Source organism: Pecten maximus, chromosome 12 (assembly GCF_902652985.1).
Source record: "Pecten maximus chromosome 12, xPecMax1.1, whole genome shotgun sequence".
NCBI classification, from domain to species: domain Eukaryota; kingdom Metazoa; phylum Mollusca; class Bivalvia; order Pectinida; family Pectinidae; genus Pecten; species Pecten maximus.
In genome coordinates this window covers 28,930,242-28,946,769 of record NC_047026.1, presented here as the reverse complement: position 1 = coordinate 28,946,769, position 16,528 = coordinate 28,930,242, and the positions used below count along the sequence as shown (strand labels likewise).

Genomic DNA, 16,528 nt, shown 5'->3' with positions numbered 1-16,528 from the left:
TTTATGTGCGCTTCTGAATATATTGGGGATTGTCATCAGGGCAGAGTAATGTTTGTGCTCTCTGAGGCTTACACACAAGCCATAATACAGAAATAGTTTCACCAAATGAATAATCATATCTCTTCAGTTTAATCATGGATGGATGTATCAAGATTGCCTACACCAGCAAATGCTAGGTTACTCTCCTTGGGGGATATCAAAAAAATTTCATTTTTAGCTCACCTGCCCGAAAGGCAGTAAGTGAGCTTATGCCTTGGTGTGGCTTTGTGGTCCGTACGGTCCGTCAAGCATCAACTTTTTCCTCTAAACAACTTCCTCTCAAAAATAAAGACGCACCTGATATTGGTCATGTGGCTTGCTGGAATGAAGGGTTACGACGTTTGCTCAAATTAATGACCTTCATATTCAAGGTCACAGTGGTCAAATAAGCTAAAAGCTTTAAACAACTTCTTATTAATGACCCTAAGTTGAAGAGGCCCAACGACTTGAAATAGGGCAAGTAACTTGGTTTGGGAAAGGGCTTTCAAGTTTTTTCAAATAAATTTGAGAGAGCTTGACCTACATTCAATGTCACAAGGTCAAATTGGCTAAAATCTTATTAATGTCTTCTTCTCAATAACCAAGAGGCCAAGGCACTTGATATTGAGGTTGTAGCATGCTGTGTTGAACAGCTACCAAGTATGTTTAAATTAATGACCTTGACATACTTAATGTACTTTATGTATATTTAAACAACTTTTCTCAATAACTAAGAGACCCAAGGGAGATGATATTGGGTCTGTAGCATGCTTGGTTAAAGGGCTTCCAATTTTGTTCAAATGAATGACCTTGAATATAATTGAAGGTCACAGGGGTCAAATATGTCAAAATCTTTAAACATCATCTCTCGATAGCCAAGAGACTCCCCAGACCTGCTATTTGCCCAAATTAGTATGCTGGAATGAAGGCTTTCAAAATTAACTTACATCAATATACCTAGCTAGCCTTCTCTGATATTTTGATAAAGTGGTCATCAACATTAGTTAAGATCTGCATTTAAATGGCTTAGATCAACTTTAAAGTTACTCTAGAAGCAGGTGAGCTATTCAGGCCCATTTGGCCTCTTTGTTTTTTAATAGTTTCAGCATGCGTCATAAGAAATGTTGATTTCTTAGCCTTTCTGCAATAAGTGAGAAATGGAACAGATTCGATAAAGGGTTTGATCTATCCTGAATTGGTTGTAGTGAAGAACTTTTGATGTTTAATATATGATACAGCTTATGGCAATAAATATTGACAAAAACTATGTATGGCAAAGGATACTTTACAAGAGTACAACAATATCATTATATGACTATACAATGTGATTCAAAATTTGATAACCAGGCTGAAGTTCTTTTTAACTCTTTCCGTACTCACGACGACTACAGACGTCACAAAAATGTGCTCTTGTATCCTTCATAACGACTACACACGTCACAATTAACATGCCTTCCATCCTTTGTGACGACTCAAATCGTCGTAAAACATCGCGAAAGATGTTGATATTACTTGCTGGTTTAGCATAGTCATACGAAGGAATTGACACGGAAATGATGTTTTTAAGAAATAAAAAGCAATGTAAATATTGTATTGATGGTATATTTTACGTACCAGAAGCATAATTCATTCGTTAAGATTGTCTATTTCAAAGAATTCCGCCGGTTCATGCCGAGCTGTTTACATAGCTACAAAATGGCGGCCTCAAATTTACTTTCGTTTTCTGCGAGATTGTTGAGGTGTTAAACACAATAAAACAATTAAAAACGATAATATATATATAATTGAGTAACGTTTATCATCAAAATAAGTAAGAAATACGTAAAATATTTTTACACACCGAAAAAACAATGTTTTGGCTGCATGATTTCTTGCACATGTGTGACACATGTGCCGATTAACATGTCATTTCCCGCGATTCTGCCTGGTGATTTCGCCGTATTTTAAAGGAAAAATTGGGTAAAAGAGTTTCCGTACTCAGTACTTGTTCCATATGATAAACTTCATTTAATATTAAGCATTATACAACAGTAAAAGATCAGTAAAAGATCGTTTTATCGACGTCTGATGTGATAGCCATATGCTCCAATACACAAAGGACCTACCCAGCATTCACTTCCGGTAGCGACCGCGAAATTTGAATGAGTACGTAAAGAGTTAAGTATTCATTGAACATAATTTCATATCTACTTTTATGGTCACCTGAAATGAAGGCTCTGTTGACCTATTGCGATTGCCTTCTGTCCGGCGTCGTTCGGTGTGTATCATAAACAATTTACATTTTTAACCTCTTCACAATAATCAACAGGCCAAGGGACTGGATTTGTAGCACGCTTGGATGAAAGGCTTCCAAGTTTGTTCAAATGGATGATCCTTGACCTTCATTCAAGGTTATAGGGTTCAAATATGCTAAAATCTTTAAACAATTTCTTCTTGATAACCGAAAGGCCCATAGACCTGATATTGGGTCTATAGAGTAATAGTATGAAGGGCTGCCAAGTTTGTTCAAATGGATGACCTTGACCTTCATTGAAGGTTACAGGGTTCAAATATGGTAAAATCTTTAAACAATTTCTTCTTGATAACCAAAAGGCCCATAGACCCGATATTAAACATTTGGTAAGGTAGATCAACACAAAAAGATAAGCAAATATACACTGATACAGCAATGAACAGCCATGTTTTTGCGCAGCACGTTTCAGATGAGGCCTGGCACTGATTAGTGCTGAATCGACATAATTATCAGAATTTCCAAGACTCCTATGGTCAATGGCCATAATAATTTGTTTCCTGACCTGGATATGTGGCTGGTCATAGTGGTATGATTATTGATCACGGGTCCTGAGTGGCCAAGGTCCAGCTGCATGGTAACAGCTTCCCAGCTGTTGTCTTCTGGGAAGTAAACATCAAGTTATAATCAAACACCCAGACACCATAGAAAGCATTGCTTACTAGCTTGTTTTCTAACCATTTGTACCTTTTAGACTAGAATTAATTCACCTAAAATGTCTGTATTTACTTTGGACATCATATATTGCTTTATATCTGATGTTGCAGATATCAATTTGGAACATTTCCTTTTTGCAGACTTGGTCAACGATATGAGACATAATGGTATGCAGAAGTGAATTTGTGCATTGACTTAGAGCTTTCTCCACATTATAGTACTGTATTAGTGTTTCTCCACATTATAGTACTGTATTAGTGTTTCTCCACATTATAGTACTGTATTAGTGTTTCTCCACATTATAGTACTGTATTAGTGCGTTCTCCACATTATAGTACTGTATTAGTGTTTCTCCACATTATAGTACTGTATTAGTGTTTCTCCACATTATAGTACTGTATTAGTGTTTCTCCACATTATAGTACTGTATTAGTGTTTCTCCACATTATAGTACTGTATTAGTGTTTCTCCACATTATAGTGCTGTATTAGTGTTTCTCCACATTATAGTACTGTATTAGTGCTTTCTCCACATTATAGTACTGTATTAGTGTTTCTCCACATTATAGTACTGTATTAGTGTTTCTCCACATTATAGTACTGTATTAGTGTGTCTGTGATATACTCAAACCATATATAATATATATAACTCAACACCAAAATACTTTTTGGAAGTAGCCTGCCCGAGAGACTTGATGGACCGACTTTTATTTGCAGCATATTTGGTAATAATACAGTGTCAATACAACATTGTCTACTCTCACTCCCACACTTTACTAATGAAATTTGAGCTAAGCTTCAAATCACTCCATAAGCACATATATACAGCATGTGCTTGTGCGCAACGTCCAGGGTTAAAAACCAGAGGTCAAACTCAATGAGACAAAAACTCTGGAAAACCTTTTGACGTCTTACCCCTATCAGTATCTTCACACAAAAGTGGTAATAATATCAATACAAACATTAACCCTACCTACATGTATATATAAATGTAAATACAATATAGACTAGAACGGTGTACTGCCATGCGGGTCTCTGGCTAGAATGACTATCTCACCTGTATTCTCACCTGTACTCTCCTAGACACGTGTACCCTCACGCAAAACTCGTGCACCTCGCTCCTATCCATGAATATTCATAACTACTAAATACGAAACCCTCAGACATATATTTCCTGCTATACTACGTAACGCAGGAAAGTGACAGTCTGTGATATACTCAAACCATATATAATATATATAACTCAACACCAAAATACTTTTTGGAAGTAGCCTGCCCGAGAGACTTATAGAAAATAACAAAGAACGGGTAGAATTCTGTGGGCTATGTTGACGAGAAAAATATTGTATAATTTTTTTTTTTTTTTTTTTTATAAGTTTAAGAACTTTGAAACCTCCAGCCTTTTCTCAATAGTATCTTCTACATAACCATCTTTGGATTTTTCACCTCTCCAACGCCCATGCCTCTTCCAGCATCGGTCATTGACTGCGGACCTTGCCGCCATAGATGCACCGCCTGCCCTCATTGAATGCAAGCCCAAATTTGCATCTCCACAAACCTCCTTCAATCTGGCCAAAATTGTCTCTCTGGCCCTGGTGTAACTAATTGGCTTATTTTTCTTAATAAGACAACATTTGCCCTTTGACCTATAGGCTGGTTTGAACAAAAATTCCCCAGATTTCAAATCTACATTGGCTGTTGAAATATATCTCTTAAGAATCCTAATTGGACACCCGGTAGTTCTCCCTTCATTGATTAAAACTTTGCTCCCTTGACGATACTGATCAGTTTTTGACTTCACCAGAAAAAGTGACATAAAATTCTCGTGAAAAGATAAATCTTTACACCTTAAATTGCTTACCTCCTGAAATCTCAGAAAACCACTGAAACTTAACACTATCATGCTTAAATCTCTCAAGACCAGTATATCATTCGAGCTTCCATATTTCTCACATAAACTCACTATCTGCTCTGAAGTTACAATATCCTTTCTCACCACTGGCACACTGTTTTGCCTCTTACAAGATTCAAGTAAATGTTTGATATAGTGATTGTCCGTAGGGTCATTCATTCCTCTGATGCTGTGAGCCCATTTAATTCCATAAATTGCCGACTGTATAACACTTACTGAACAGTTTTTGTCTATCAAACTTGTTAAATATAGGGCCACATGCACCGGCTGCGCTGGTATAGCACTACCTCCTTCCGTGTTGATAAACCGTTCCCATCTCCTGAATGATCCATAATATTTTGACACTGTGTTGTCTCCCCTTGATTTCAGAATATGTGTAGACATGCTGTTGGCCAAGTCCATGAGGCTGCCTGTTACTACCCCAGTCTTATGCAGGTCTGCTACCACAGCTTCCTTCAGATTTAGGCCTGAAAATTTTAATAAAATGCTAGGTTTTAACACAAAAAGCCATGAACTTGAATTTCAGTTTTCTGTTACCGAAAACTCCATTATTTCCCCTTCCCTTCTTTGACACCTCAGAATCTAATACTTGAAATTCTTTAACAAAATCAGCATACCCAGACTCGCACCGTAATTTTGGCCAAAATGGTGCTGACTGCCACATAGGAATAATTAAAGTCCCATTCGCTTTATCTTTCTTTATTTTCCCAATAGTTTTGCATATCAAACGAGGTGGGGGCACCCACCAGTTCATTTCATTTGCCCAATTTTGTTTGAAAGCATCCACACCTGATGTACCTGGACACCACCATCTTGAATTAAACTTCTTACAGTGATTATTGTATTCATTCGAAAACCTATCAACTGTGTGTATACCCCAATGATCATCCAAAATTCTAAATGTTTTGTAATCTATGTACCAATCATCACTGTCAGAGCACCTGCTCAGACCATCTGCCTTAATATTTTTGTCTCTACTAACCCATACCGGGTTAATCATTATATGACACCTATTGCATGTTTCATTTATCTCAATGGCTTTGTCCTGTAACTGAGTTCTCTTACTGCCCTTCTGGATGATGCTTACAACATTTTTGTTGTCCGTGTACCACTGTACACCTTGCCCTTCCAGGCTTATCTCAGAGGACTTCAACACTCTGTTCACAGCCTCGAGCTCTCTCCAAGTCGAACTCTTTCTCTGTTCACTTTTTGACCATGAACCTATCACTTCTGAATTTTCTTTCTCTACCACATACCCACCATATCCTTCTCCTGATGCATCTGTATACACAGAATACGAGTATTCTGTCATATTTACCAACTCTATGCCGTTTAAGTGATCAATGTTCAAATACCAAAACTTCAGCTCAGATTTGGCTCTCTCGCTTAAGACCACTGGGGCATTCCAGCTTGCTTTAGAATTAATACATGTAAACAACTCTCTAGTTTTTAACTGTACCATCTTTCCGACTGCCGGCTGCATTGATATTATCCGCCCTGCAACTTTTGCGACTTCTCTTACCGATATTAAATTTTGGTTTGCAGTGTACTCCAACACGCTTTCTATATTTCTCTTAAGTGCCTCTATCCTCTTACCTGTGACATAGACTTTGCCCTCTTCCATGTTCCAACAAAATCCTAACCAAATAAGTCTATTCTGAGGTTCCCAGTTACATTTCTCTTGTGCTATCAAAAAACCCAAATCTAATAAATCTTTCTGTATTTCTAAGCTGAATGTTTCTGCTTTTTTCTGTTCATTTGCACCTCCAATACCAACATCCAAAAACATTATGATATTTTCTCCCTTTGATCTCCAATACTTTACTAACGATCTAGTTACCTTTGTAAATACATATCCTGCTGTGGATATTCCAAAAGGGAGAACATTGAAAACAAAATATCGACGACCGGTTTCAAATTCCCAAGCCAAACCTAAATATGACCTGTGTTGTTCAAAAATCTCTATGTGATGGTAAGCGGATTTCAGGTCAAATCCAAAGATCTTATCCCCTTTTTTCAAAATATCCTTCGCTACCTCCTCTCCCTCGTACTTAAACTTGTTTTTGAACAAATGTGGATTTATGTGTCTGCAATCTAGTACTAACCTCAGTTTTTCTTTATTGTCTGCAACTGTCAAAGGATTAACAACAAAAGGTTTTTCTTTCACCTCTGAAATACACCCCTTCTCCATCAACTTACCTATTTCTTCTTCTACAAACTCTCTGTGATCTCTTGCCGACTTATTATTTGTTAAATCGACCCTCCCTGGCATTGTGAAAAAGGGTATCTTGTAACCATAATCTATTATTTCTAATACTGACTCACTAGCACCTATCTCGAGCCATTTATCTCTAGCCTTCCTTAGCCTTCCTACTGTGGTCAAAACATTAGATTTCGAATCGAACTCACCTTTGTTTACATTTTTCTCGCAGTCATGACTCTCATCAACAAACAAATTAAGCTGAATACTTAGCTTTTCATTTCTTTCCTCTGGTCTGCCTTGTGCCTCCTGACATTCATATCTCCAGTGTCCCGGTTTGCCACATCTGAAACAAGTTCCTGGCTTCCTGTTGAACATTCTCTGGCTCCTCGTGTTGTCCGACGTGGCCGGCGGCATGGTCATGGTCTGCTGAACCTCCGGAATGTAAGGGTGCGTTCGCTTGTAGCCCCTATATGATGACGTCCTCCTTGACATTTTGAATTTTCTTTGAGCTCTACTTTCGGCTTTCCACATTTTTTTCTCATCGTCCGAATTATCTGCTATGGAATTAGTCTCATATTCTGATACAGTTCTCCACCCCAACTCCGAACTATCGGCCAATTTTATGAGTTTTTGACGACGCTCCAGAATGCTCATACCTTCAGATATCTTTTCTAGGGCTTGTTCGGTTGAGTTATCCTTCACGGCAACCTCCGCTTCTCTAATTTTTTGTCCAATTTTGGCATTCACTTTGAACTGTTCCTCAATTCCTTTTTTGTTGAATTTGTAAGCATCCGCTGTCAAAAGCTCAAGTTTTGAAACCTGAACTTCACCGAGAGCCTTCTGACTCTCATGCATTTCCTGCTGGAAATTATCAAGTTTGGAAGACATCAGGTCCCCTAATCTGCTTAAAATGGTGTTTTGGGACTCCTTGACTGAATTTTCAACTAAAGCGTTAATGTCTCTAGGGTCCATCTTCGAACTAGTACTAGAACGGTGTACTGCCATGCGGGTCTCTGGCTAGAATGACTATCTCACCTGTATTCTCACCTGTACTCTCCTAGACACGTGTACCCTCACGCAAAACTCGTGCACCTCGCTCCTATCCATGAATATTCATAACTACTAAATACGAAACCCTCAGACATATATTTCCTGCTATACTACGTAACGCAGGAAAGTGACATTCTCCACATTATAGTACTGTATTAGTGTTTCTCCACATTATAGTACTGTATTAGTGTTTCTCCACATTATAGTACTGTATTAGTGTTTCTCCACATTATAGTACTGTATTAGTGTTTCTCCACATTATAGTACTGTATTAGTGTTTCTCCACATTATAGTGCTGTATTAGTGTTTCTCCACATTATAGTACTGTATTAGTGTTTCTCCACATTATAGTACTGTATTAGTGTTTCTCCACATTATAGTACTGTATTAGTGTTTCTCCACATTATAGTACTGTATTAGTGTTTCTCCACATTATAGTACTGTATTAGTGTTTCTCCACATTATAGTGCTGTATTAGTGTTTCTCCACATTATAGTACTGTATTAGTGTTTCTCCACATTATAGTACTGTATTAGTGCGTTCTCCACATTATAGTACTGTATTAGTGTTTCTCCACATTATAGTACTGTATTAGTGCTTTCTCCACATTATAGTACTGTATTAGTGTTTCTCCACATTATAGTACTGTATTAGTGTTTCTCCACATTATAGTACTGTATTAGTGTTTCTCCACATTATAGTACTGTATTAGTGTTTCTCCACATTATAGTACTGTATTAGTGTTTCTCCACATTATAGTACTGTATTAGTGTTTCTCCACATTATAGTACTGTATTAGTGTTTCTCCACATTATAGTACTGTATTAGTGTTTCTCCACATTATAGTACTGTATTAGTGTTTCTCCACATTATAGTACTGTATTAGTGCTTTCTCCACATTATAGTACTGTATTAGTGCTTTCTCCACATTATAGTACTGTATTAGTGTTTCTCCACATTATAGTACTGTATTAGTGCTTTCTCCACATTATAGTACTGTATTAGTGCGTTCTCCACATTATAGTACTGTATTAGTGTTTCTCCACATTATAGTACTGTATTAGTGTTTCTCCACATTATAGTACTGTATTAGTGTTTCTCCACATTATAGTACTGTATTAGTGTTTCTCCACATTATAGTACTGTATTAGTGCTTTCTCCACATTATAGTACTGTATTAGTGTTTCTCCACATTATAGTACTGTATTAGTGTTTCTCCACATTATAGTACTGTATTAGTGTTTCTCCACATTATAGTACTGTATTAGTGTTTCTCCACATTATAGTACTGTATTAGTGTTTCTCCACATTATAGTACTGTATTAGTGTTTCTCCACATTATAGTACTGTATTAGTGTTTCTCCACATTATAGTACTGTATTAGTGTTTCACCACATTATAGTGCTGTATTAGTGTTTCTCCACATTATAGTACTGTATTAGTGCTTTCTCCACATTATAGTACTGTATTAGTGCTTTCTCCACATTATAGTACTGTATTAGTGCTTTCTCCACATTATAGTACTGTATTAGTTTTTTCTCCACATTATAGTACTGTATTAGTGTTTCTCCACATTATAGTACTGTATTAGTGTTTCTCCACATTATAGTACTGTATTAGTGTTTCTCCACATTATAGTACTGTATTAGTGCTTTCTCCACATTATAGTACTGTATTTCAGATAGACCTGCTCTAACAAGAAAATGTCAAAGTTATCTGGAGGGTTGTAATGGCGTAATAAGTTTCATTAGATCAACTTTAGGAGATGTAGCACCAGTATAAATGACATCATTTTACCATATCATAAAATACTGTGCAGAGAGATGTCACTCATCAGTCTTTTGTCAGTTACTGGATAGTCACTGGTAAGTTCCGGAAGAAATACTTAGATTTCACCGATGTTGCTGGCTAATGTTGACCTAACCATTCCTGTAGGATTTTGCCATATGTACTGACTGATTAGAAAACTTGTACCAATACAATTAAATACTTATATCTAACATAGACAATGCATAGACATATGTATTGTTATATGATACATCCAACACTTTCTTTGTAATTTCTAAGTCAGGTTGCAGGGGCAGGATCACTCAGCGCCAAAATTAATTAAAGGAGTTCATTTACCAATGCTTTTGCTGAAAATCTCACTGAATTTTCTCTAAACCCTAAACTTTCTCCTGTAACATAAATGACCCAGAATTATCCTTGTTGTTGTCACATAATTTTGTCCGTACCCTCTGCTGTGAAGAGAGATATAAATTAGAGTGAATTAATATTTCTCTGCATTGAAGAGAGACACAAATTAGAGTGAATTGATATGTCTCTGCTGTGCAGATCGCGAGACACAAATTAGAGTGAATTGATATGTCAGCTGTGGCGAGAGACACAAATTAAATAAATTGATGTATCTCTGGTGTGATAATAGAAGGTATCATTAATGTTTTCCTTCATGGATGAACCTTGGTGTTGATTTGTATCTCTTTCTGTGATATTGTATATCCGAGTCATCAAAGGTTTTCACCTTTAGTTGTACATAATGTACTGACCACTTCAATGTATGAAAGATATATAGGTCACTGTAACCTACTTTTTCTGTTTTATTATACCTTCATAAGGTTATAGTTTAGCTTTGCATTTCACTGACAAATTCCATCAAAGCATAATTGGCAGGGAAGCAGGGAACATTTGTATATTTCTTTTACAAATTAACATTCATTTGTTTCGAAATTAAAAAAAAAATTAGTGTCAAAGTGTTAAACAACGAAAAGAACCTTCTGACACCAGGGATTTCCAGTAACATTATTTTTATATTGCCTACGTAGTCAGCTGGTAGCCAACATATCATGTTTTGCTGTCATCAGATGGAGCTTGTACGATAAACTTAACCTGAGTGACAATTAATGGAGGTCATGTGATTATAAAACAATAGAATATGACATCATATGTTACCAAGGAAGGACAAATTTAGGACAAGTTTTTGCCAAGATATGAAAATTAACTAGTTTTGAAGAATTAATATGAATATGCTTTAACGGATATAAATTAAACATTTTTAAAATGAAATAATTGTAAATATTACTCCAAACTACCTGAAACGGAACTCTGTCGACAAAACTGCATGTTTGCAGTATTATATAGAAAACCAATCAATTTTCTGTCTTTGGAAACTTGGTGTCTGGTTAAGCTGGTGTCAGCCAAGCTATATCGGATTTCTGTCGCCTATGGTCTAGCTATGCTGGGTCATTAGTACTAATTGACCATTAGTACCTATACAGGCTTGTACTTAATTGATAATTCAGGTTTAGTAGTAGCTACAATCACACCCTTTAGTCCCCATCAGTAAACCCAGCAAAATTACTGTTGACTTCTCATTTACTCAGAGAAGAAAAGAAAATGCTTGACAAGTAAGAATAAAATTGCTCTACACCTACAAATGAGATTCATTAAGCCAAGTTACAAGCAGACTATGTCTATAGCTATAAAAGGGTCAATTATGAATCCTGGTTGGGGTGTACCTTGGTATATGACAGATTTTCAAATGTTTGTATAATATCTAATACAGTCAAACCTTGATATCTCAAAATTATATTACTTGAAAACCCTTAGTTATAATGTAACTTGAAGTAACCAGACGGTAAAACTTCTATGTAAAATATACTCGGTTACCTGAAATACATTTTGGATATTTCAAAGTTTTTTCATGGTCAAATTGACTTTGAGATGACTCAAGAGACATCTTACTCTAATGATGATGTGCGATTTTTAAAATGTATGCAAATATTGTGTTAGTAGAAAGTAGTATTTGACCTGAAAAAAGGGACATTTTTGTGAATAGAAAACAGAACCAAAACTTGTTACTTCCATTGATTGATGTCCCCAGATAGAAATTCCTTGGCATTCCTTGCCTTTTATCACTATGCACTATAGAAAAGAGGTTTGATTCTTTTGAATGAAAAAGTGGTTTAATACTGTAATGCTAAGTACTCAATTGACTGACCATGTTTCCTGGCTCAGTTGGTCTTGTATTGCGTTGGATTTTCATGCCAACAGGTTCCATCCCCATACCAACAGGTTTCATCCCTTTATGCCAACAGGTTCCATCCCTATATGCCAACAGGTTCCATCCCTATGCCAACAGGTTCCATCCCTATGCCAACAGGTTCCATCCCCATGCCAACAGGTTCCATCTCCATGCCAACAGGTTCCATCCCTATGCCAATAGGTTCCATCCCAATGCCAACCAGTTCCATTCCTAGGCCAACAAGTTCCTTCCCTATGCCAACCAGTTCCATCTCTATATGCCAACAAATTCCTTCCCTATGCAAACAGGTTCCATCCCTATGCCAACAGGTTCCATCTCAATGCCAACAGGTTCCATCCCTATGCCAACAGGTTCCATCCCCATGCCAACATGTTCCATCCCTATGCCAACAGGTTCCATCCCAATGCCAACAGGTTCCATCTCCATGCCAACAGGTTCCATCCCCATGCCAACAGGTTCAATCTCCATGCCAACATGTTCCATTTCCATGCCAACAGGTTCCATCTCCATGCCAACAGGTTCCATCCCTATGCCAACAGGTTCCATCCCCATACCAACAGGTTCCATCTCCATGCCAACAGGTTCCATCCCTATGCCAACAGGTTCCATCCCAACGCCAACAGGTTCCAACTCCATGTCAACAAGTTCCATCCCCATGCCAACAGGTTCCATCCCAATGCCAACAGGTTCCATCTCCATGCCAACATGTTCCATTTCCATGCCAACAGGTTCCATCTCCATGCCAACAGGTTCCATCCCCATACCAACAGGTTCCATCCCCATGTCAACAGGTTCCATCCCCATGCCAACAGGTTCCATCCCAATGCCAACAGGTTCCATCTCCATGCCAATAGGTTCCATCCCAATGCCAACCAGTTCCATTCCTAGGCCAACAAGTTCCTTCCCTATGCCAACCAGTTCCATCTCTATATGCCAACGAATTCCTTCCCTATGCAAACAGGTTCCATCCCTATGCCAACAGGTTCCATCTCAATGCCAACAGGTTCCATCCCTATGCCAACAGGTTCCATCCCCATGCCAACATGTTCCATCCTTAGGCCAACAGGTTCCATCCCAATGCCAACAGGTTCCATCTCCATGCCAACAAGTTCCATCCCCATGCCAACAGGTTCAATCTCCATGCCAACAGGTTCCATTTCCATGCGAACAGGTTCCATCTCCATGCCAACAGGTTCCATCCCTATGCCAACAGGTTTCCCTATGCCAACAGGTTCCATCCCCATACCAACAGGTTCCATCTCCATGCCAACAGGTTCCATCCCTATGCCAACAGGTTCCATCCCAACGCCAACAGGTTCCATCTCCATGCCAACAGGTTCCATCCCTATGCCAACAGGTTCCATCTCCATGCCAACAGGCTCCATCCCAATGCCAACAGGTTCCATCTCCATGTCAACAAGTTCCATCCCCATGCCAACAGGTTCCATCCCAATGCCAACAGGTTCCATCTCCATGCCAACATGTTCCATTTCCATGCCAACAGGTTCCATCTCCATGCCAACATGTTCCATCCCTATGCCAACAGGTTCCATCCCCATACCAACAGGTTCCATCCCCATGCCAACAGGTTTCCCTATGCCAACAGGTTCCATCCCCATACCAACAGGTTCCATCTCCATGCCAACAGGTTCCATCCCTATGCCAACAGGTTCCATCCCAACGCCAACAGGTTCCATCTCCATGCCAACAGGTTCCATCCCTATGCCAACAGGTTCCATCTCCATGCCAACAAGTTCCATCTCCATGTCAACAAGTTCCATCCCCATGCCAACAGGTTCCATCCCAATGCCAACAGGTTCCATCCCCATGCCAACAGGTTCTATCCCAATGCCAACAGGTTCCATCCCAATGCCAACAGGTTCCATCCCTATTCCAACAGGTTCCATCTCCATGCCAACAGGTTCCATTTCCAATGCAAACAGGTTTGATATCCATGCCAACAGGTTCCCTCCCAATGCCAACAAGTTCCATCTCTATGCCAACAGGTTCCATCTCCATGCAACAGGTTCCATCCCTATGCCAACAGGTTCCATTTCCATGCCAACAGGTTCCATCCCCATACCAACAGGTTCCATCCCAATGCCAACAGGTTCCATCTCCATGCCAACAGGTTCCATCCCTATGCCAACAGGTTGGGAGTATTGTTTCGCAGGAAAAAGCACAAGTATATTGTCAAAGAATTGAGCTGACATAAACTGATCTGTTTTACAACAATTGCTAAACAATCATTCTTGTAAGCCCGGATGAGAGCATTCTTGGAGTCTTACTGTAGGAGGAAACTGGTGTACCATGTAGTTCAGTTTAGTGACATTGCATACCTTCACTTGTGATCACGAAATCGCACCGGGCTGCCAATTAGTGATGGCGTGTGTGTGTTACCACTGCCACCTGACCATTCTGTAGTTAGTCCATCATTCTGGTGTCAGACATGTTCATGTATTGGCAATGAGGGACAGACAATGTCCTTGAGGATAAGATGTCCTGGGATTGAGGGACAGACAATGTCCTCCGGCCTGAACAATATTGTTCTGGGTTTGAGGGACAGACAATGTCATTGAGGATAAAATGTTCTGGGTTTGAGGGACAGACAATGTCCTTGAGGATAAAATGTTCTGGGTTTGAGGGAGAGACAATGTCCTTGAGGATAAAATGTTCTGGGTTTGAGGGAGAGACAATGTCCTTGAGGATAAAATGTTCTGGGTTTGAGGGAGAGACAATGTCCTTGAGGATAAAATGTTCTGGGTTTGAGGGAGAGACAATGTCATTGAGGATAAAATGTTCTGGGTTTGAGGGACAGACAATGTCTTTGAGGATAAAATGTTCTGGGTTTGAGGAACAGAAAATGTCCTTGAGGATAAAATGTTCTGGGTTTGAGGGAGAGAAAATGTCCTTGAGGATAAAATGTTCTGGGTTTGAGGGAGAGACAATGTCCTTGAGGATAAAATGTTCTGGGTTTGAGGGAGAGATAATGTCCTTGAGGATAAAATGTTCTGGGTTTGAGGGAGAGATGATGTCCTTGAGGATAAAATGTTCTGGGTTTGAGGGAGAGACAATGTCCTTGAGGATAAAATGTTCTGGGTTTGAGGGAGAGACAATGTCCTTGAGGATAAAATGTTCTGGGTTTGAGGGAGAGACAATGTCCTTGAGGATAAAATGTTCTGGGTTTGAGGGAGAGACAATGTCCTTGAGGATAAAATGTTCTGGGTTTGAGGGAGAGATAATGTCCTTGAGGATAAAATGTTCTGGGTTTGAGGGAGAGACAATGTCCTTGAGGATAAAATGTTCTGGGTTTGAGGGAGAGACAATGTCCTTGAGGATAAAATGTTCTGGGTTTGAGGGAGAGATAATGTCCTTGAGGATAAAATGTTCTGGGTTTGAGGGAGAGATAATGTCCTTGAGGATAAAATGTTCTGGGTTTGAGGGACAGACAATGTCATCCTGGATAAAATGTTCTGGGTTTGAGGGAGAGACAATGTCCTTGAGGATAAAATGTTCTGGGTTTGAGGGACAGACAATGTCCTCCTGGATAAAATGTTCTGGGTTTGAGGGAGAGACAATGTCAACTGGATGAAATCTTCCTGGACAGACAATGGCTAAATTGTTCGACACTGAAAAAAGCAAGAATATAGACTAAGTGTTTTGAAGGATTTGAGATTAAATGATAACACAACGAATTGACTTCACATTGTTGAATAATGTCCTAATTGACCTGTTATTTTATCAGAAAAAAAGACATGATGTATTGAAGTGTTTGACTGAATGAAGTATAGAATTAGTAAAAGTTAGTAAATATTTGTACACTCCTTATTGTGGTGTGGAGAGGGTTGATACATGGCTGTTCTCAACCCCTGGGGCTGAGGTTTAGGAGTTAACAGGGATGTGTTGGGGAGGCTCAGATAAGAAAATTGACTGGTAGTGTTCATGAAGGATGAGGTGTTATTAGAAAGAAAGCATTATGTGGGTGAAAATAACATTAGAAATCTATTTGCCTGTTCTCCCTGAAGACTTTTGGGAAGCAAATATTAGGCCATGTCAATTAACCCTACCACTTCCTCTCCTTCACTGGCTTCCCTTGGTTTGGATCAAATCTCCATTTCACAGTAAAATGGTGTCTTTAAATGACCTTATTGTGTAAGATTGGCTATTAAGTCATAAACAAACCCAACAGTTTGCCAGTTTTATCCAAAAAAAAAAGTTGTTTATTTGTTTCTCTGCTCATTCTGCATTGACTATCACATTGTTTTTTCCAAGTAATGTATTAAATGTACTTTGTCTAAATTAAAGAGATGATGTATTGAAATGTTTGACTGAATGAATTTTAGAAGTAAAAGCTAGT

General features: G+C 38.7%; 2 protein-coding genes across 5 annotated transcripts in view; one reads left to right on the top strand and one right to left on the bottom strand.

The window, feature by feature from the left end:
• The window catches only part of LOC117339516 (serine/threonine-protein kinase 32B-like), a 155,268-nt gene that overhangs the window by 65,865 nt on the left and 72,875 nt on the right, over window positions 1–16,528 (top strand). The gene's annotated exons all lie outside the window — the stretch shown is intronic.
• LOC117339517 lies at window positions 3,627–7,466 on the bottom strand. Of its 2 annotated transcripts, XM_033901167.1 has the most exons (3): window positions 7,352–7,466; window positions 4,360–5,345; window positions 3,627–4,328 (listed from the first exon to the last, which is right to left on the bottom strand). In XM_033901167.1, the coding sequence occupies exons 2-3, from the start codon at window positions 5,276–5,278 to the stop codon at window positions 4,288–4,290; spliced, it is 960 nt and encodes a 319-aa protein (XP_033757058.1). In that variant the 5' UTR covers window positions 5,279–5,345; window positions 7,352–7,466; the 3' UTR covers window positions 3,627–4,287. The 2 variants fall into 2 exon arrangements, with proteins under 2 accessions (XP_033757058.1, XP_033757059.1); XM_033901168.1 differs by having other exon boundaries at window positions 3,627–5,345.

What these genes read in the sequence shown, in the direction of transcription:
- LOC117339517 (XM_033901167.1), bottom strand. Translation starts at nt 5,278, where the DNA reads ATGGACTTGGCCAACAGCATGTCTACACATATTCTGAAATCAAGGGGA. An exon ending in TACTATTGAGAAAAGGCTGG is followed by an intron (nt 4,329 to 4,359) that starts AGGTTTCAAAGT and finishes CTTATAAAAAAA; the next exon opens with AAAAAAAAAAAAATTATACA.